Genomic DNA, 22,047 nt, shown 5'->3' on the forward strand with positions numbered 1-22,047 from the left:
TTTTTTTTTAAGTTACATTTGTATGTATTACGGTAAAGTGTCTTTTAATGACAGCTGCTTCTCACTTTCTCCAAATGATGGCAGCAGTGAGGTGTCCATGCTTACCCTTTCCTCTCCTTAAATAGATATGTCAAAGTTATCAGGTTTAAGCAAGTTGTCAGATAAGAAAAATGCTTATATTTTCAATTAACCAATCAATATTTTCAGTCCAATTTTAAAGCACAGCCACCACAAAATCATTCTTTGATCATTCTGAGGTTAAATACAGATTCAAAATCATAAGATATAGTTTAATAGCTATGATGCTGGTTTTGAAATCAAATCTTTGTAGCTATGACAGGAAAAACTGAAATCTAACTATGGCTTAGAAAAAAGCCCAGTCAGGCTTAAAAAATAAAGCCTATACATTAACCCAAATAGGAAATAAAACAGTTATAGAATAAGCATGAGTCCTATTCGGTGTCCTAAACTCTTGAAACATTGGTTTCACATATTTTAGAGCAGTTAATGCAATTTTGGAAAGAAATCAATCAAATCTATACGTGTGTGAAAATATTCAGATGTAACACCTTCATAATCATTAACATTTTCATAAGTACCTGGTACAATTACATTTATTTTGTAATTAAATTGCATGTAATTAAATGTTACATGTAACTAGTTACTCCTCAACAGGTGGAGAAATATATATATATATATATACATACATATAGATAGATAGTTATAGATAAGAAATTACAAAACAGTACAACCAAGGCTGCATTAATTCAATCAAAAATACAATATTGTGATATTGTGAAATATTATTTCTTTTTTCTATTGGAATACATTTAAAAATGTAATTTATTCCACATAAAGATAATAAATGAAGAAATATTAATAAGACATGTTGTTCATATTAGAATAATTTCTGATCATTCTAACCATTCTTTAAAATATTAGTTTTTACTGTTTTGAAGTTCTGTACTTGAGCTTCTAAAACCACCAAGTGTCCAGGAGCTTGCTGATGCTCTGATCACGTTCTGTCAGGAGATCCCCAATCTGCCATCTCATCAGGAGCATGCCTAGACATTAGTCAGGAGTACATACAGGCTCATGAGGGCCACACACACTGCTGACTTACATTATGAGTTGCTGTGATGAAATTCATGCATGTTGGATCCCCCTGTAATTTGTTTCTTTATTGTACCTTGATGTTTGGTGTGAATTTGACTCCAGCCTTTAATGGGTTGATGATTTTTGGATTTCATTGACCTTTATTCTCAACAAATTACACATTGTAGTGAAGATTTTCAACTCAAATATTTTGTTCATCAAGATCTAATATGTGATTTAAGTCTTAATTTTTCATACAAACATGAATACATTTACAATGCTTCAGCTTCCGGCAGGAATTGTAGGTGGGGGGAGTGAATGTCCAGCGCTCTCTCCACCCTCAATACCACGACTGAGATGTCCTTGAGCAAGGCACCGAACCCCCAACTGCTCCCCGGGCGCCGCAGCATGGCTGCCCACTGCTCCGGGTGTGTGTTCACAGTGTGTGTGTTCACTGCTGTGTGTGTGCACGTTGGATGGGTTAAATGCAGAGCATGAATTCCGAGTATGGGTCACCATACTTGGCTGAATGTCACTTCACAGTGCTCTCACACTTAAAAAATGTACAGTATTGTTTCACTATAGTTTTCAGTCTATCCTGACAAATTATTTGCCCTATTTTAAGGTAGTGACTAGTGAGCTAAGGTGTTTCTATCTTGTCATGTGATCTTATAAACATGACATCATTAAAGACACGTGATTTGTCCGCCCTAGTGACGTGTGGCGTCATGGATGAAGTCACGTCCAATGCGGAAGTGAATGCTAAATTAGCAGCAGTCGCCCAACCGTTCTGATCGAAACCGACTCTTTCCCAGCGTCTGAAGAGGAACTGACATGTAAATATGATATTTATTATATGTTTTGTAAGGTATTTGGGTGATATCCACGACGTGTTGATAATTTGTCAATATCTGTAGGTTCTAGAGGGTTTTGTTTACTTTCGTGAATTAGCTCCGCTAGTCGCTAAGCGAGTCTCTTCCTGGTTTGAACAGACTGATTTGGGACAAGTCGAAAACGGGTGTATATATAATGTGTACGTTCTGTAGAGATCAGTGTAGATGCATTGAATCGATCTATATAAGTGATAACAAGTGACTGCTTGTCTGTTTTGTGTCATTTTACTCTTGTTTTGCTGTGACTGACACTAACAGAGTCATCAGGCCGCTTATGAAAGAGAATCGAATTAACAAAGGATCCACTTTTTCTAAATAAGTACGAGGGTACCCAACAAAAAGTGCTAGATTTTTGAACAAGTACCATGGTATTTTTTGTAGTTATTGGGACAGCTAAGTAGATACCATGGTGAACTAATCATTCAGTACAACGCTATAAGTACAGAACCGGAGTAATTTGATCAGATACTATAGGACTGCCACTGTTTTTGACATAAGGGACTAACGTTACTCTTTTCATACACACTGTTTCTTGGGTTCCTGGGTGTTAGACCTAACTAAAGTAAGTTTCTTAAAGCTGTCATGATATGGAAGTGACGTCACTCACCAAACAGGAGGCGTATCTCGAAAGCAAATCTCTATATGTGACCCTGGACCACAAAACCATATATAAGGGTCAATTTTTTGAAATTGAGATTTGTACATCATCTGAAAGCTGAATAAATGGTTTGTTATGATAGGGCAGCATTTGGCTGAGATGCAACTATTTGAAAATCTGGAATCTGAGGGTGCAAGAAAATCAAAATATTGAGAAAATCGCCTTTAAAGTTGTCCAAATGAAGTTCTTAGCAATGCATATTACTAATTAAAAATTATGTTTTGATATATTTATGGTAGGAAATTTACAAAATATGTTCATGTTACATGATCTGTACTTAATAATTTTTGGCATAAAATAAAAATCAATCATTTTGACCCATACAGTGTATTTTTGGCTATTGCTACAAATATACCCCAGCGACTTAAGACTGGTTTTGTGGTCCAGGGTCACATATATGCTTGAGCTTTAGCTTTAATAACGTGAGATACTTGGTCCACTGTTGTGGCCTTCAATTTGAGTCTTTTCTGCTCCTTTTACCTGATATTTGGCTCTTGAAATTTCTCCACAGAGCTCCATCATGCTTGGTGGAGGATTTAAATCCGAGAGACTTCGTGTCAATCTCAGGCTGGTCATAAACCGCCTCAAACTTCTTGAGAAGAAGAAAAGTAAGTTTGGTTGTCTACAAGTTGCACATTTATAAAGTTTTGGATGTTCTAAGTTGAGTTGTTTTAACGGAATTGAACTCGCTTGATCTGAATTAGCTGAATTAGCCCAGAAGGCTCGCAAGGAAATCGCAGACTACTTGTCGGCCGGCAAAGATGAGCGTGCGAGAATCAGAGTCGAGCACATCATCAGAGAGGATTATTTGGTGGAGGCCATGGAGATCCTGGAGTTATACTGTGATTTACTGCTCACCCGCTTTGGCTTAATACAGTCCATGAAGTAAGTAACATTTTATTTTATTATTTTAAAAGTGATTTTATTTATTTTTTCATCCATGTTCTTTAATATTTCTGTTCTCTTTTCAGAGAACTGGACCCTGGCCTACAAGAAGCCGTGTCCACACTCATCTGGGCTGCCCCTAGATTGCAATCAGAAGTGGCAGAACTGAAGATTGTGGGTATTGTTTGTGTCTGTCTTTAATCTATTTCTGGGGTATTGTTATAGTATGGATCATTCATGTCTTTTTTTCCTTCCTTTCACAGGTTTCAGATCAGCTGTGTGCCAAATACAGCAAAGAGTATGGAAAGCTATGCAGGACAAACCAGATTGGAACGGTTAATGATAGGGTATGATGAAACATGTTTGTTTAGAGGTGGTGGGCACAAAATTAAACTCGTGGTACTGTGTGCTTGGGCAAATATAACAACTATTGCTCAGTCTTGGATTAGTGCATTTTCAAAGCTCCTTTAAGTAATTGAAAACTGAAATTATTAGATATTTGGCATGTAACAGCACACCTGATCTACCTCAAATCATACTGCTTGATAAGGAGAGGTGTCCTGTTACTTTCTCATGGCTGGAATAAACTACATGACTTTTGCCCATGATTTTTTGCACCAATTCACTTTCTAGAGGAGTTGATGCTAGTTGATGAAAATCATAGCTGGTCTGCAGATTTTGAGCAGTCGGTGTAGTGTATGCGTGTAGTGTTCTGTGTGTATGTGTGTGCGCGTGTGTCATCTACTGCTGTAAATGCACCGGTGGATTCTGATAGGCATTCAATATTTTTTTATCATTAATCAGCTGGAAAAAAAAATCATTCTGAAAGGGATTCCAATGATGTAATTTCTTTATGTCGTTATCGTTATAGTTGTGGTGTGAACTTCCCTATCCTTATAGAGTTAGAATTCAAACAATTATTAATTAAAATTATAGTTACTGTTATATTTATAGTTTTCTTCGTTAATGTGAATGGACCCTGTAAACATTGATTGAGCCAAGCCAAATTCAGAATATTATAAAAGCGTAAGGAGTTGGTTCTATAAATCTGCTTTTAAGCTGTTGTAAATTCATATTGCACCTTTTTTCTGTAGCTTATGCACAAACTGAGCGTGGAAGCCCCTCCCAAGATTTTGGTGGAGCGTTACCTCATTGAGATCGCCAAAAATTATAACGTTCCCTATGAACCTGATGCCATGGTTCGGGTAGGAATCAATTTCCTCTTCCTCTCCATCTTCCTCATCTCTACAAGCAGGATTTGTTTTAAACTTTCCTCATCTGTATCATTCACAGCCAGAGGTGTGTCCGGGTGAAGAGGCCGATCTGATTAATGTGGACAGCGACTTCAAGAAGCCAGGAGCTGGCGGAGGAGGTGGAGGAGGGTTTACAGCTCCCGCTGTAGGCATGCCTATGCCCATGCCCATGCCAATGCCCATGCCTATGCCCACAGCTTTCAACTACCCATCGCCCAAAGGAGCTGTAAGACCAACCTCTGATTAACTCATTTTACTTGACCAATCTAAAAAGTCTGTATGTTTGGCTGTGAGATCCATGTAAAATAATTTTTCCCTTACAGGAGCCCTTTAATGGTCCTGTTGGCACCTATGATGGCTTTAACAACTTCCAACCTCCAGTGAGAGGAGGGCAGCCCCCACAGCTACCCAGCTGCCCACCCACCTATGAATCTGTAAGTGCAAGTGATCACCACTCCTCCCACCCTTCCAGACAGATGGAGAAGACCTGTTCACCTTGCAGGGAAGAGTAGTTTATTCCAGTTCACATGCTGTGTTAGTCCTGCTCTGTTGTTCGTCTTCTGATCTCACACAGGGAGCCTCCACAGGCATGTGCTACGGGCTGCAAAGGATCCAAAACACTGCATTCTGATCTCTCTTGCACCGAGTGTATGGCTTTTTGGATTTTTTGGGGAAGTGCTTTTAAGTATTTAAGACATATGCTATATATGAAAATGTACACACAAATATATATTAAAAAGGTAAATCTCATATGGGTTGTCAAGAACATGTCTGGCAAAATGAAAAGAAAAAAGTAGTATTTTGCATAAAGAAATTGAAGCATTTTGTTTGGATCAGTAAGACATTATATTATTAATATTATTATTATTATAAATGAGGCAAAAAAAATATGAATTGTCATGAAAATATTATCACACAAAATGTTTCATTGTCTTTATACAAAAATGCAATATTTTTTCTTTTGCTTTTTGTGACATTCACCTTGAAGCATTTACCCCAACAAATCCTCTGCTGTGCATGGAAACAGGAAACCTGTTGACAAACCATATTGACAACAGGGGCCTCATTTATAAAATGCACAATACGATCAAATTTAATCCTAAATTCTATGGATTTCTGAATTTATGAAGGCAAAAACTGAGGTAAAAGCATTTTTACGCATAAGCCAATTGAAGAGCATGTGTATAGATTTTTTTTTGTACACATATTAATCATTAATTAGAATAATCCAGCACTGATTAATAAATGTAAAGATACACAGACAGAATCACAATATGCGTTAATATTATGTGAAAATTAGCAGCTGTTTTTTATCATTATGTCAATGCAGTTAATTCATTAATTGTATTTAGTTTCCCGAAATTCTATAAATTCCTAAAAATAAAAATGCATGCATGGCATATAGGGATATTTATGGCTGTTCTGTAGATGGAGTTAATATTGCTTGTTCATATTGCACTTGAATTTTAAGGTAAACTGCAATTTATATAGTGATGCATTTAACAAGTGTTTTGATTTCTTTGTGTGTATGGAATTTGTTTGGAGGAACATTTTGAATTGTTATACTTTAACATTTAGGATTGTTCTGTGCGTGCCTTTATAAATGAGACCCCAGGTTTTCCACACATTAACTACATTCACTCATTACGGTGCTCTGTTCTAACTCACAATGCACGTCTCATAATTCTAATCCTTCACAGTATCAGTATAGCAGTATTATTTACAGTAGTTGCCATGTATGTATGAGATGTTAACATGTTTTCATGTGTTTTTTAAGATCGATGAGTTGTCTGTCAAACCCTCTAATCCTTCCCAGGTCATCCCAGGTATGTGCTATGTCCTAATATGATTTTTTTTATCGCTTGTATTATGATATTTTTCTTTCTAAAAGCTGTGTTTTCTCTCCAGGCCCAGGCCCGTCTGCTCAGATCTATGACAACTCTAACCTTCCTGAACTTCCGTCTGTTCCTGACACACTCCCAGCCTCCTCCTTCGGAGCGAACGCCAACACATCAGACGACATTGACTTTGACGACCTGTCACGGCGCTTTGAAGAGCTCAAGAAGAAGACCTAATTACAGAGAGCACATCTGGGAGTCAGAACATCTGTCTCAGCTGCCACACGAGAATAATTCAATGTACCCTGTCCATATTCACATACTCACAGGTCTTCTGGTGGAGGTGTAATATAATACTTGTTACTTAACACAATGAAGGATCGGATGCTGTATAGACACTTGTGAATGGCAGTGGCAGAAATTTATACGCTCATTTTAGACTTTCACGTAACTGTTGACAAACTGCCTACTCTTTGAATGAGCACTTTGCTTAGAGGGCCTTGCTGACAGCTAAATCTAGTTAATTATCTGTAGTGTAATAATCTCTGCGCCTTGTATGATCACCTGAGAAGTCTATTGAATATTTATATTATAATTAGATTATCATTTTGTCATTTGTTAAAAAACAATGTCTAAGTTTTTCTCCAGCAAATCTGACTCCTCTAAGAAAAAGCAGGTATAACCTGTTGCTATTATTTACACCCAGAGTTGTGCAATGAACTCTTGAATGACTATGAACCTGCAAACGACTTTATGATGTCATGGATTGTTAGTGGATCACAATGTTTGTGCGAAGTGACTCAGCTTTTTGTTATTGACAGAATGTGTTTAGATGGGATGGTTTGGTGAACACCACAGTTTGCTTGATTCTGGTGACCTGAGCGCAGAATTGAAGAAAAGGTTGCTTTATTTCAGCCTCTCATTTAATGAGTCGTCTCTGTATCCCACATTTTTTCTGTTAATGTAGTTACTCCTGTCAGCTATTTTAATTTGACTCTAAAGGAAAGGCTTTGTATTTTGTCTACAGTTAGTAACACTCCTGTTTCTAGTCCTGTCTGTGTGTGTTTCTGGACTGAATTTGCCTTAGTTTCCACCTCAAGCTGTGGCCTTGCTGTTCCACACCTTTCTCTGGGAAATGTGATTTTCCTGACAGCTTTTACCATGAACTCCACTTTTGAATAAGTATTTACATGCTAAGTCTTTTCTTTGGTGGGGGGTTTTAATCATATATATACATATCATTGACTTATTTGTTGTAAGGTTTGACTGTTTAAAGTGTCAATGTCTCAAGTTTTGAGAGCGTTGTTTTGGCTGCTTTCTACTTGATTTTATAACACTAATGTGTTTTCTCTTCTCAAATGACCCAAATACAAATCTGGCAGTGTTTAGGTATGTTTGATACTGACTATAGCTTGCATTGAAAACATATCTGATGCCATGTAATAAAGTCTATTTGCTCATAACTTATACTTCTCATTCATTTAATGAGTTATCTTAATTTCTTCAAACAAAAGATACCACAACATGAACTTTGCTAAACTTCTATATCACGTTTTTCCATTAGTTAATACAGCATGAATACATAAATTAATACTTTATTTAATATAATGTTTTTAATAAACATTTGGCTTTTACACGTTATAACCACTAGAGGGGGAAGTAACACTAATTATAATCACTAATGTTTTTCTCTCGCTTTATACTGTTCTCAAACGAGATTCCTCCCACAAAACAAGATCTCTGAAAACGTGTATTGTTCACACTAGATTAGATTTTTTTAGATTAAGCAAATCGCACGTTTAAAATAAAAATAATAATTGAAGTTTTATTAACCAAATCGCACGTGTTTTGCCATTTGTGCAACTATATGAACATGTCTCGCTAAAAAAAACCGATGAGTTGATTCTCAGTGAAATTGTCATATTCTTCACAACTTTTAAACATAGTTTAATGTGAGGCATGCCATGCAAAACGTGTAGACTTTTCTCTTTCAATTTTAATGTTGAAAAAGCTCAGTGTGATACACAATAGCATTAAGCTAGACAGTCAGTGTCAACAAAGTACAACAAAAAAAATTGACCAGCACAGCTCTCATGATTGGGAAAAAATAATACATTTATATTACATATATTGCAAGTCATTTTGTGTGTGTGTGTGTATAATATAATTATTTCTTCACACAAGCCTTACCAAATACTCTCATCTGAGGGATTGCGAGAGGCATGGGTTATTTTGGCACATAAACTTCTTTAATGCATGCACATCATTGAGCCAGCATTTTGGCGATTCATTCACATGCTAGATAGTGAGCAGTTTGGACAGCTCCAGCGCTGGTTTGGAGGGGAGGATGAGGTGCACAGAGAACAGGGAGCGTCCCTTCAGGATCTCACCTCTGTGAAGTATAAACACACAGAGCCAGAGGACATTTCAGAGGCCAGAGAGCGTCTGCATGTGGCTGCTAACAAATGTGGCCTGAAGCAGGACACGGTGAGAGAACACAGTGAAGGCTGCGGCTGGATGAGTGGATGTGACACACATAACAGCGAGCTGAAGAGAAGGTGAGGGAATAATCGGCAGCTATAAATCCTGTTATTTTTAAAAAGCTCTTGCGTTGCCAGTACCAGCTAAATGTTTACTAGCTGATTTAGAACATTTCGCAATTGTCAACCACTGAAACTATAGTATTATCTAACGTTAGATAGAAAATGAGTAAATGATGGCTGTGCAAAGAGTCTTTGTATATGATTACTATAACGTGGTGCATGATAGCCTATATTTGATTTATTGATTTATTTGTTTATTTTAACTAACCGTAAAAACAAACTATGTAGTCCATGGTTAAAAATGCTTTTTTTATATAATCACTACTTTTCAAACATGTATTTATTTTTATAAATAAGTCTCTTATGCTCACCAAGGAGGTATTTATTTGATCAATAAATATATATTCGAACTATTTTGATTATATATACTATTTTTGATATAAATATTTTTAACTATTACAGAATTTTTAGCAGCCATAATTTCTGTCTTCACTCCTCAAAAAACATTTAATATTTTTATGAATGTTGAAAACAGCTTTTGCTGCTTTATATTTTGTGGTGTTACACTACCACTCAAAAATTTGTGGTAAGATTTTTCTTTCTTTCTTTCGATTGGGTATCGAAAATCAGTCATTTTATTCAGCAAGGACTTATTAAATTTTATTTATTAAATTTCATTTATTTATTCATTCATTTCTTACATTTATTAAATTGTTCATTGTTAAAATGCTTAATGTTTTTTACAAAAATATTAAGCAGCAAAAACTGTTAAACAGTGTATATTTGAAAATTGCAGTATGTTGATAATAATTGCACTGAACATCAAATATATTTTGATTGATACACTGAAATGCATTGGAAAATAGGTTATTTATTGAAGTTATACTAAAATACATTTTATAGAGTATTTATAAATTACATAAATGAAACTGAGACATATAGTGAGAATATTCAGTGTTTTTTTTTTTTATGTAATATAGTTTCAATATTGACACTGACCTACCCCTCATACTGAGATGACATTAAGCAAAGCTCAACAATTACAGCAGACACAGCGGTACTATTTACTGAACAGTTACCAAAATTTGAGTGAAATGAGAATCTGCTCTTGTAGTAAATAAAAAAAAAGTATAGAATGATACTGCCCACCAAAATGTAGATATGGTCATGTATCGTTAGACAGTAATTCTTAAAAAAATTACCTTGTGCGAATCTCAATTTGACAGTTTTTTAAGTGACATTATTGCCATAATCATTTTTTTTCTGATTTGATCAGAAAACAAAAAGTAAAGAAAAAGTTGAGTATGCTAAACTATACACCATTGTTATTGTAACAGTATAGACTAAATCAATAATATGTTGCTAGATTTTGATACAAAGATCTGTACACATAGTAATAATTACTCAAATATAAACATGAAAAATAAAGTCTGCCGACACAAATGGATTATAATCTGCAAGAGACAGTGAGACGCCAATCATTTGCATCCTCTGTTCCCAACACCAAAATCTAGAATAAAATTGGGTGAGTTTGATGACTTCTCAAATCAAGCATCCTCCTTTACAATTTGAGTCCGAGGTGAGATGTAATCAGGATATTGACTTCCCAGCGTATTCTTCGCATTTTCCCTTTTGCTCTGTAAAATGGCAAAAAGACATTAATGAGAACACTGTTTGATATTGGGAGAAACGAAGTTCTTTTGTTTTTTGGTGTGCATGTCCTCACCCTGCAGGAGCAGTTCAACCTCCTCGTTGTTCTCCACAGCTACTGGCCTCAGGATCATGGCAAAGAAGATCGCCACAAATATCACCTGTCACCCCGAACAGTTAGGAGGAGAAAGCACATATGAGATCTCAGTTGTTTCTCCAAGACATCAGTGAGATTAAATAGAGAGCAAACTGAGACTGTTGTTTAAAAGAATAGTTCACCCAAAAATAATGTATTCACTCATTTATACTAATTTCTCAGCACTTAAGATAGAACACGTTATTAATTTACTAGTCTTTTTCAAGAAGTAATAGCATACCACTGTTAAAAATAAAATGCACCTAATTTTAGTGAATGTCCACTTGTAGTGTACTTAAAATCTTAAAATGGTGTTTTAATAACAGATAATATCCATCACAATGAATAAAACAGTTATTATATCAAATTAAAGGCCACTTTAGTGTATGTAAAAATGACTATGTTTCTTTACACACTATTAAAAAGTGCACTGTGTAATAATGTCAAATTAAAAGTTTTACTTTAAAGTGCATTGTTTTAATAATATTTTGTTACATTTTAAAGAAGTACACTTTTTAATGCATTGACTAACAAACCAAAACATGTAAAGTACTTGATTATAATTTTTAACTCTAGTATGTTATTCAACATTATAACATTTAGAGGTTAATTATTATATTTTAAATGTACTAAATTCCAACTTCTTCTTTACAAATATTGTGTTAAGTGTAAATAGAAATATATTTCAACAGAAATCACATTAAAGTATACTTTAGTTTAACATAAATGCTTAATGCTTGATGTCAATGCATTTTTAAGCTCTGGCAGAGATTTTTCACACAAAGCTAATGTATGGGTTCAGAAGACTTGGATGTGTAGCCCACAAACGAGCCAAGTTTTATGGTGCTATTTTACCATTTTTTGGTCTTGACAGCCTTTGGTCACTGTATGCTGTTGTTGAGTGAAAAAATTAAATAAAAAAACTGCCTCATGAACATTCTTCAGTGTTCCTTTTGTGTTCCAGGAGAGAATAACAGACATTTGTCATTTTTGGGCGAGCTATTCCTTAAAGTCTCTTCTTCTGTTGAGAAGACCCCACTGGTTCTTACCTTAAGAGGCTGCAAGATGAAGATGCTTTGGACGAGAGATAATGTAAGAGTGATCACCCACTGTATGGAAGACTCCCTTCCGTACTGGAAGCCATAAAGCAGGGTAAAGAAGGTGGAAATACCGCTCATGGCAAAAAGCAGGAACCAACCAATAAAGAGAAACCACCAAGGCAACCACCAACCCTGTTTCTTCTTCTCCACTTGCACAAGTGGTTGGCTGGAACAACAACAACAAAAACAAAATCTGTTTTAATAGAAGAAACGCGATTCTTGCATCAACAAGAATATCTGCTCATTATTGTATATTTCAAAGAACCAGCTCTAGCAACTAAACAGTTCATGTGTTGAATTGATACTGACAGTGAATTACAGACTAGTAATCGATCAAAACGGGTGAGAAGAACATACAAGGAATGTGAGATTAGAAAGAATATGGAAGGACAAAGGAATCCTAAAAGGTCTTAAGTTTCTTGTAAAAATGAATTGTCTTTTTAATACATGTACAATAGGAGTATGTCTGCAGAGGTGACAGTCCTGACCTTTGGGAAGCGTGCTGGAGAGTAGCCATTTCAGCCTTCTTCAGCAGGACACCGACTGTCACCCATGCCTGCCGAAGCTCCTCGTTAAGCTTTTCTCCCACATGCTCCAGCAGGTTAGAAATGTGGCTCAGTGAATAGAACACAAAGCGGCTGCAGTACGACCAGTGAGGATCACCAACATTTTCCACTGAATGAGAACACACAAAAAATTTACTTGAATTAAAATGAACTTTAACTGATAAAAAAATACTTAAACATATTGTATTTTAGTTAGTTAACAAGGCAACATTTCTCATTTTCATTTTTTAGTAAAGTAAATAAACTAATGAAATGACAAAAACACAACAAAATGACTAAAACTTTCAAATGAAAATGGAAAATATAAAATAACGATTTCAAACTATTCATAAAAGCTGTAATAGTAATGATATTAAAATAACACTGATTTGTTTTGAGTACATGTATCATGAGAAAATGACATTGACATAATGCTAAATATTAAGAACACATAGAAATTAAATGTATGTAGTACTGATCAAGCAACCTTGCATAATCTGAAGGACGTCATTCACTTTATTCAGGGCCCAGAAAAGATCGCCACTGGTCTCTCTTATCTCTTTGGAAGCCAACATGTTTTTCGGGCTTTTGCTGAGATGATTTAACAGTCCTACAGTTTCCTAAGAGTAGGAACAGAGCATTCACTTACAATAATTACATATTGCTCACAAGTGTGTATTATTGCAACACAATTATTATGCTTCAGAATTACTTCTGCAAGAACATTTCTAATAGTGTTCATAGAAACAGCAGCAGCTGGTGTTGTTTTCTTGGAGGAGCCAGCCTTCTCTTTGTTCAGGAGAATGCGTGGTTTGATGTGTCTGAAGATCGTAATGATCAGGATGTTGATGGGGAACATGAAAAGGCCGCTCTCTATGGCTACCATGAACTCTTGCCATGTCAGTTCAAAAGAGCCTGTAATATCCAAGAAAATATATTGTGTACATTTATAAAAGTAAAAGCTACTGTTAGGGGTAATTCGGCCAAAAATGAAAATTCTGTCACTAAGAAAGTCAATGGCTACCAGCAGCTTTTTAGTTTCCCACATTGTTCAAAAAAATCTTATTTCGTGTTCAACAGAAGAAGGAAATTCATCCAGGTTTGGAACAGAATTGTCATTTTTGGGTGAACTATCCCTTTAACTATCTAACATTATTATGCTTTATTTTTTATAATATTTATAATGCTTATGTGTAATGAATAAGCAACTGAATAAAACATGCTCCCTCAAAGCATGACTCTCTCAAACATGACGCATTGCATAAAAATACCAGAGTGGTGTTGAGAGGGAGGCGTCGCATTTGTGCATTACATAATTTTAGAAAATGAAAAATGCCGCAGGGAAGTTTTCTGACCTATCTTTAGAAGGACAGGAGACTCTTCATCAACAGGAAGGTTCCAGAACATGATGTTAATGGCCATGGTGCAGAGCAGCAGAGACATGCAGCAGGACACTCTCTGAACACGCGTGAATGGACTGCGCCGTGGGGGGTCCACAACTGACACCCAAATGTGCTCATCCCGGAAGCCAGAAGATGTCCGGGTCTGGAAGATATTACTGGGATGGGGGTTGGTAGGGAGGGTAAATTATTATTTAAAAACACGTGAAGAACTAGAAAGATTGGCTCTTGTTGTTTTAAAGGCTTATAGAGAATGTTGTACTGAATATAGTGCTGATATTGTTTTCATAAAACAGTTCAATAAAGAAAAAGTTACATTTCAGATCAAAATGTTCTAAATCTTAATGAAGCCAAACAATAATATCAATTCTTGTTCTTGACCTAATGTCCAGAGTCTGAGCAATAAGATAAAGACTGGCTACTTTGAAGAAGTTGAAATGATAGAGTACTTTTTTAATTTGATTCATTCGATTTGTTGGTCACTACATCGTTCCCATTTTTCCAATAATGCTATTTCATAATTTTGATGACCTTACTATAAATCTGAAATGTGGAAAATAGTACTGAATGAGCATGTTCAAACTAGTGACTGGTAGTGCAGGTATAGCTTTAATAATTAGATGTAGTTTCCATGAGAATGTAGGTTAAAGTTTTTACCCAAAGCTTGCAACTTCATTCATATTAGCTGAGTTGAAGGTCCTCTTGCATATTTCACCTCTCAGCCAGGTGGAGCACAGAAAGTGTGTGACCTCCTGTGTCTGTAAATCCTGCACCATGATTCTATCCAAGTACCTGATGGAAGATTTTGTGATGTGAGACATATGCAACCTAATTCATTCATACGCATACTACTTCATAGTTCAGGGGTGTCCAGTCCTGCTCCTAGAGGGACAGCGTTATGCAACCTTCTCAAACACACTTGCTTAGATGTTGCTAGTAATGTTAAAGACTTTGATTAGATTGTCCAGTTGTGATTGATTAGGATTGACGCTTAAAACTGACAGGATTGGACACCTCTGCCAAAGATTATGGAAGAATTTTGAAAGTAAATTAGCATTTGGACCTTCTTTAATGAAATCAGAAAGCATTCTTCGATCAACATCTACATTATCAGATAAAGGATAAGGAGAGCTTCCAAGAGCTATCACGTGTCACAAACTCTAATGGTTTGGCCTTTAATTCAAAGTATCATTGTAGCTTCAACAGATTTCAAGTTTTAACACAAAAAACATACTCTTCTAGATTTAAATGTGTTTATTTATTATGGACTTATTTATTTTTATTTAAATGCTAATTCTTATTGTGTTTTATTAATGTACATGTTTGTGAATTTAATTGTTAAGATTGAATAAAATACAAAAGGAACAGAACTCGCTTCATTTTAAAGTGTACTCTGTTTCTGCGAAAAAGCATGCAAAAGCTGGGACAAGTAGACACCTACCAGTCAGGGCTTCCACCTGAGTTGTCATGCAATATGTCAATGCTCTGCAGTTCTCCAAGAGAGAAGGGCATACTGAGCAGGAACACATCCACCCCTCCTCTCTCAAACACTGGCTTCTCAGGGTCAGACAAATTGTATTGTTCACTTTGCCCCTCTTTGAATTGGAGGGTCGTCATAACCTGACAAAGACATAGACTTGAATTAAGCACCTTTTAAACATATCACAGTTGAGAAAGCAAGCACATAGCCACAGTGTGTATCACCTTCGCAGTGGTGCCAGCCCCTCTTCTGTGGCCTGTTTGCACATTCACTAGGTAGTTGTACATGGCACATGGATGGTTGTCCTCCAGCAGAGTCATCTTACGCTGTGGACACAGGTATTTTACCACATTACAGGCATATTTATCAAGGATCTTGGTGTATAAATGGCAATGGAATCAGTTTAGCATTGAAATTCTGTTATGTGTCAACATATTTAGATAAAATCATACTCTGTTGAAAGTAAAAAACTTATTTATAAGTGTCTTTTCTCCTAGATTTCGAAACTGACTGACTGACAAGACACAGTAAACAAACATCTGTAACTTTCATGCACATATTTCTCAATGTCTTACTATGTAGTGCTCTAGAACACTTTGTAGTTCTATTCAACTGAAACCAGTATCCTGAAACCTTTTACCTGTACTATCTAGTCTAATTAATTCTAGTTCGTCTTCAAGGATGATTATGACATAAGTAAAGCATACTGGTTTAAGTTAAAGACTAGGGGACTGAAGAGACTTCTCTTCACAAGATCAAATGATCATTATATTTTACTTGGAAATGCACTTCAGTGGCTGTTTTAAATAAAAGGGGAATGTGATTTTACTTGTTAGCTCAATTAGAAAAAATAAACATCTTCATATTCTGGGGCCGGATTCATAACATTCTTAAGAATAGTATTCTCAGTTACTATTTTCTTATAATTTTTTTATTTCCAAAAATACTTAATGTTCTTATCTTTTTCTGAAGCTACATACCAATTTTTAAATAATTGCTCTTAGGGTTATGAACGTCTTTATCTTAATGGCTTCATCACTCTTAGCTGTTTTATCGTCCATTAGGTGAAAACTGAAAGGTTGGTCATAGCACCTCTCTTCTCAACAAGCCACATGAGTGTAAGTAGGAGAGTAAATGTTAGTATACTGTACCGTTCTGAGAGCTTTGCGGTCTGCATACCAGGCCCACATTACAACCACCAGGAAGAGGGCAAAGAAGCAGCTGAGTAAAACCACCACTATGTAGTTCTCATTTACTGTGGCAAACAAAGCTGCCGTCTGGGACAAATCAACTTGGTTGGGCATCACGAAGAAGGAGCTCCCAAAGAATGTTGTGTGGTTGCACAAACAGTGAGTTAGGTTCGGCATTGTATTGTGACCAACCTTTGGATAGACATGATATCATAAGCATCATGAAAAGACTGTATATTAAATATACATTATTAAATGAGCAAGTATTATGGAGTCTCACCATGCAGCCCTCTCTACTCCAGGCTTCAATGGCGGTGTCCCAAAACAGGCACTTGGTTACAAAAACAGACACTTTAAAGGTCAGCATCTCGTCTGAGGAGTAATCAGTCGGTAATAATGCCACCTTCCAAGCCCCCTCAATTCCCTGTCTCATTTCAGGGGTGATCAGCCAGCGATAATTGTCTGTTGCACAAAAAACACAGGAGAAAGGTTAATCTCATGATGATTTAGTCACTATCTCTTACTAACAGTAGCAACAGTCTTTGAATAATACATGTGAACTTTTCATTTTTGTTCATTTATTTTCCAAACTTTACCTTTGTAGGTTACATTAGTGCTTTGATTCAAATAGGTGGCATTTGCATCCTCTGGTGGGTGCAAAGTAAACCTGAGAGTTACGTTTCGATTTGGCATTGCTGTAATAACCACAGTCACATTCACGTCTGAAATGTTGAATGTTGAGGTGACAGTAAACCCTGGTTTCCAGGCTATATCTACAACTTCAGGCTCAGGGGCTTCAGGCCGAGGCAGATATATCTGTACAAAGAGAATCATCAGTAGCTACTTAATTCAATAAATAATTTTAAAGCACTTATCACACTGCTTATTGTTTCAAAGGAGCTTTACACAGAATAGTGCGTTACAAATATCATAGAGCAAGTCAAATGCTTCTATGTTCAATGTTCACTTATTTGAAATTGATGAAGTGAGTTCAATATGGTTCTCTAACTTATGTGTAACAAAATGAGTTCAGTTATTTGTTTTCACCTCAATGTTCTCTGGAAGATTTGTGAATTTCAATGTAGAGTTTCCATTCTGCAAAGAAAAGCTGCAAGTTGCTCCAGTGATGCTTTCGTTGGACTTAGTTTCCAATGGATTCTCTTTAAATTGGAAGAGCTGTAATAATGAAGTTTTTATATTCTTCAAAGCTTGATTGTGATTGTAATGGTCTGAAATTATTGTAAATGGTCTATATATGACAGAGTAGTGGTTAAAAATAATAGGACTGCTTGAACAGGTCAGCAAAAAAAAAGAAAAGAAAATCATTTTAGAGGCAAAGCAAGTTACAGGATTAATTATTAGGAATAAATACTTTTTCGTCTCTTTTGGAATAATGTGCACTGATGAATCAAGCACAATAAGAACAGACATATGTATTATATTAAGAAAGTAAATGGAATTAATTTAGATTTTAGATCGACTACTGTAAAAAATATTATTATTTACACTCTAAAAAATGCTGGGTAAAATACAACCCGACGCTGGGTAAATATTGGACAGAACACATGCTGGGTTGTATTTAAACTAGCATTTTTTAGAGTGTACATTCCATAAATGTATAATATATCATATAAATAAATATGTAGCTGATTTTATGACTTGGGTTTAAAATCAGGATTTTGATGTTACAAACCTGCATATTGACATTCCCTGATGGCAGCTGACCAGTCATTGCAGTAAGAGATGGAAGCTTGCAAAGCCCTCCATCTGTTGAGCCAATGGTTTTTGCACCCAGGGTGCTTGAATCTTGACTATGGAGACACAGCTATACATTAAATATGAGCCATTGCATATGATAACAAAGGCCAGTAATCATTCGACTAATAATGACCTTGTGACATAAATAGTGCCTGTTGAAATTTCCTTGACAATGTCACTGTTAACAGCCACAGTCTTTCCATAAATGAGGCCGGCAAGAGTGATGAGTTCCTCAAGCTGTTAAAAAAAAAGAAGAAGAAGAGAAAAAATAAATATTCACAGTTGAAAAGCTATAACAATGTAAACCATTTGTCTAGAGACATAATCAGCTTCAAAATCATTCAATCCATTGATAACTTGTGAACTTGACTTACATCATCCATGTTGTCAGGTTCACACTCTTGTGAGTACAAAAGTATGGCCGCAGTGCTGTTCATAATTTCATCAAGCTGAAATTTGTCAGGAGTCATAGTACTCCTTTGGAGGTGATCATATATGTTTCGCAGGTATGTGATCTATCCAATAAAGAAGTAATAGAGAACAATTTACATCGATACACCAATGTGCTATGCTGAAAAATTATAAATGAAATATTATGGTTTAAAGATTATGAAGCAATGAGAATATTATCATTGGTGTTATGCAGGAATCAACAATAAGGATGGTATTTTTGCCCATGAGTTTCAGGCCAACTAAATATACTGTTCTTTGCCGTATTGGGCCAATGCTGGGTTGTCACTACATTTACTTTTGTTGATTATGCACATGTATTAATGCCTGGCAGACATGCAGGCTTGCACAAATGAGGATGTTGAAAATGAAAAGCTTGATATTTTTAAAAATGTATGTTATTGAAACATAAAAGTCATTTCAAGTCTGATATGCTAGACTAACAGAAAAAATAAATAAACACTTGAGCATGATTATTATGTAATGATTAATAATGTAATTGTATGTATAATGTTAATTTTGTATAAAATAATGCATGAATCACCTTGTTGTCCTTTGATAGTTCTTCTGTTGTTGTCTCCAAATCCTTCAACATTGTTTTGGCATTCTGCAAGATTGACAAGAAGGGTTAAAATGATCTCAAGTTCATGAATTGTTGCTGAGGTTATAATGTACTCTGTATATCAGCCCTTGTAAATATGTAGATAATTTAGGCCTACGTCCAGTTTTTTTTTTTCGTTATTTTTATTATTATTATTATTATTTAATGATATTATTCACACTCTGTTTAATTATGGTCCAGTCCATTATATAAATATCAAGTAGTTAACTTTTTTACAGTCGTAAACCAAATGAAAGACATTCATCATGGTATATAACGAGCCATTTTTAGCAAGCTCACAGATGCCAAGTGGTCTTGTATAGCACTAATTTCTACAATGAAACTGATCTTTGACCTTTTAGTTTTTTTAAAACTCTATTTTTCCTTTTCCCCTTTATTTTCTGAGGCCTGCTTTCATAAAACAGTTCTGATGAGGCCACTTTATGGAAATAAAACATAGGACCATATTCTTTTACTGAATAACCTCACCGACCATCAAAAGTTCAGAAGTATTTCCTATACTGATTCCCAGTGACGTCAATGAGTTAGCAAGACTTCTGCGGCTCCTTTTGTGTGCTTCACTTGATGTAGTATTTAAAACTGTAACGGCATAATTACGACATTACAGTCTGTTCCATATTTAAAAGAAAATATGTAGCAAGCAATCTCATTTCTGTGCTGTCCAGTTATTCTGATTCACATCATCAAACAGTGTTGTTTTATGTTATATTTGTGTTGAGGAGAGGTGATTTGTTTCTGTACCTCGTGTGCAGAGGGAGCTAAAGCTCATGCTGCAGTCGTGTGTGGTCACCAGCTGAAATAGATCTTTGACTAAATAGGTGCAAGCTAAGTGATCTTTCCTGACATTGCCATCATTTGTAACAGGGGAATTCGAGACAGGTTCAAATCCTGTAAACACATCCAAACATATAAAAAATCTCTATGAATGATATAGTGTAATTTATTTCCTTGCTATAAATTCTTAAGGTAAACATTCTAGGAAAAATAAGGTTCTTTACACCTCCTTAGGATCAGCAAAGAATATTTGTATAGAGATCTTGATTTGCATTACTACACGGTTCTTTGGAGATATTGTTTTAGATAGATGTTTTCATATAGCATCAGGCCTTATTGGTACTAATTGAACCTTTATTTTTAGGCAAAGCTGTGTGTTATGAACATTATGATATCTGCTAAAATACTGCACTAACATCAGTTTGCCTTGCCTAATCAAATTAATTCCTTCATACTCCAGGAAGTCGTTGGAATACCACACTTGGTCACACTTTAGTTTGGTTCTCACTATTAACTACTACTTTTGCCTCAATAAACTCATAATTTGCTGCACATTAATATTTATTAAGGTAGCTGTTAAGTTGAGGTATCGGGTAGAAATGTCAAATATGGCCATGCAGAATAAGTGCTTTATAAGTAATAAACAGCCAATATGCTAGTAATATGCATCTAGTTAATAGTGAGAATTGGTCCCTAAACTAAAGTGCAACCCAAAACTTAAATCAAGATTTCTAGTTTACAAGATGCAGCGTTTTACATTTCACTTACACCATCTATTAGCCCTTTCTATTTTAGGCACAGGTTTGACTTTCCTTGTTATATAGTAAGAGCAAAGAAGTATAGACAATCTACAGGCAGAAAACTGTGAACTTTACTCACGGCTGATGGACTTTTTATGCATCAGCTCCCGACTGACCCACCATGGTCCAGATTCTGTGAACTGGGTTTGTATGAGCTCCTTAATCTCAACATTCAAGTCCCTCAGAAGATGTCCCCCTTGTTTTTCACATCTCTCGTGGGCTTCAGCCCATGGCATGGATTCCTGAACAAACTCATACGCTATTCCCTCATGAATTTCCAGAACTCTGCTGCCATAATCATCTTTCTCGAGTCCACTTTCTTCTGATTCATCCTGACAAGTTGTAAGTGGCATCAAAAAAATTGAAATCCAACAATAAACAAGCACTTGCTTCGAGAAAGCCATGACTGGTAACAGCTGAAAAGCAACCTTCAGTCAAGGAAAGTTTGTGTGGACTAAAAAACAGGGAGCCTACGTACATCTTAGGCAAATCTGAAATCTCACTTTGTGAAAACAGTGAATGTGAACTAACTTCATTTGGGAAATGGGAGCAGGCACTCAAATACATGCAAAATCTGACTTTAAACCAAGACTCTCCATTCCAAAAACCTCCAATACATTGTTATCCATGATCACAGATTTGTGAAATAAAGACATTTTGATGTGCAGTGATGATGGTACCTGCGAGTTCTTTGTCATCCTCTGTATTACTAATTACTAAACACTGTATAATAGAAAAATAAGGAGGAGCACATTGTAAAACGTTCTTTGGCAATACTGATGGTAATTCTGAGGAATTTTTATATATTCTGTAGAACAATATAAAAAAAAGTTATGGAACTACTCTCTGGTCCTAGAACATGAAATGTTTTAATTCTTAGAAGAATATATAATTTTAGTAGCCTACTAAATATATTAAATAGCCTAATAAAGTATTTTATTAAAATATTATATTCGTATATGCCTATTAGGAACCAC

General features: G+C 35.6%; 2 protein-coding genes across 4 annotated transcripts; one reads left to right on the plus strand and one right to left on the minus strand.

Moving 5' to 3' along the window:
* The first annotated feature begins 1,808 nt into the window (after positions 1-1,808).
* Positions 1,809-8,089, plus strand: LOC306873831 (IST1 homolog). Of its 3 annotated transcripts, XM_079423328.1 has the most exons (10): positions 1,809-1,931; positions 3,158-3,254; positions 3,351-3,531; positions 3,618-3,705; positions 3,795-3,878; positions 4,626-4,736; positions 4,825-5,010; positions 5,108-5,218; positions 6,562-6,610; positions 6,693-8,089. In XM_079423328.1, exons 2-10 carry the CDS (start codon positions 3,167-3,169, stop codon positions 6,857-6,859), a joined length of 1,065 nt encoding a protein of 354 aa, XP_079279454.1. In that variant the 5' UTR covers positions 1,809-1,931; positions 3,158-3,166; the 3' UTR covers positions 6,860-8,089. The 3 variants fall into 3 exon arrangements, with proteins under 3 accessions (XP_079279454.1, XP_079279455.1, XP_079279456.1); XM_079423329.1 differs by lacking the exon at positions 6,562-6,610 and having other exon boundaries at positions 5,108-5,228; positions 6,693-8,087; XM_079423330.1 differs by lacking the exons at positions 1,809-1,931; positions 6,562-6,610 and having other exon boundaries at positions 3,160-3,254; positions 5,108-5,273; positions 6,693-8,077.
* A 1,928-nt stretch (positions 8,090-10,017) lies between these two features.
* On the minus strand, positions 10,018-21,525 carry LOC306874928 (polycystin-1-like protein 2). Its single transcript, XM_079425263.1, has 21 exons — positions 21,150-21,525; positions 20,238-20,384; positions 19,969-20,075; positions 19,419-19,481; positions 18,799-18,939; positions 18,558-18,661; positions 18,360-18,477; positions 17,714-17,842; positions 17,263-17,482; positions 16,947-17,128; positions 16,628-16,858; positions 15,701-15,802; positions 15,438-15,616; positions 14,654-14,788; positions 13,952-14,154; positions 13,309-13,511; positions 13,084-13,216; positions 12,540-12,726; positions 12,001-12,217; positions 10,892-10,976; positions 10,018-10,802 (listed from the first exon to the last, which is right to left on the minus strand). The coding sequence occupies exons 1-21, from the start codon at positions 21,472-21,474 to the stop codon at positions 10,756-10,758; spliced, it is 3,258 nt and encodes a 1,085-aa protein (XP_079281389.1). The 5' UTR covers positions 21,475-21,525; the 3' UTR covers positions 10,018-10,755.
* Positions 21,526-22,047: the final 522 nt, after the last annotated feature.

This window comes from Barbus barbus, assembly GCF_936440315.1.
Source record: "Barbus barbus genome assembly, chromosome: 1".
Lineage (NCBI taxonomy): Eukaryota > Metazoa > Chordata > Actinopteri > Cypriniformes > Cyprinidae > Barbus > Barbus barbus.

Coding starts and splice junctions, on each gene's coding strand:
- LOC306873831 (XM_079423330.1), top strand. CDS start 3,167: ATGCTTGGTGGAGGATTTAAATCCGAGAGACTTCGTGTCAATCTCAGG. Junction 5,011..5,107: donor ACCCATCGCCCAAAGGAGCT/GTAAGACCAACC, acceptor TTTCCCTTACAG/GAGCCCTTTAATGGTCCTGT. Junction 5,274..6,692: donor CAGACAGATGGAGAAGACCT/GTTCACCTTGCA, acceptor TTTTCTCTCCAG/GCCCAGGCCCGTCTGCTCAG.
- LOC306874928 (XM_079425263.1), bottom strand. CDS start 21,474: ATGGCTTTCTCGAAGCAAGTGCTTGTTTATTGTTGGATTTCAATTTTT. Junction 17,129..17,262: donor CACTAATGTAACCTACAAAG/GTAAAGTTTGGA, acceptor TTTGTGCAACAG/ACAATTATCGCTGGCTGATC. Junction 16,859..16,946: donor GGAGTAGAGAGGGCTGCATG/GTGAGACTCCAT, acceptor GTCTATCCAAAG/GTTGGTCACAATACAATGCC.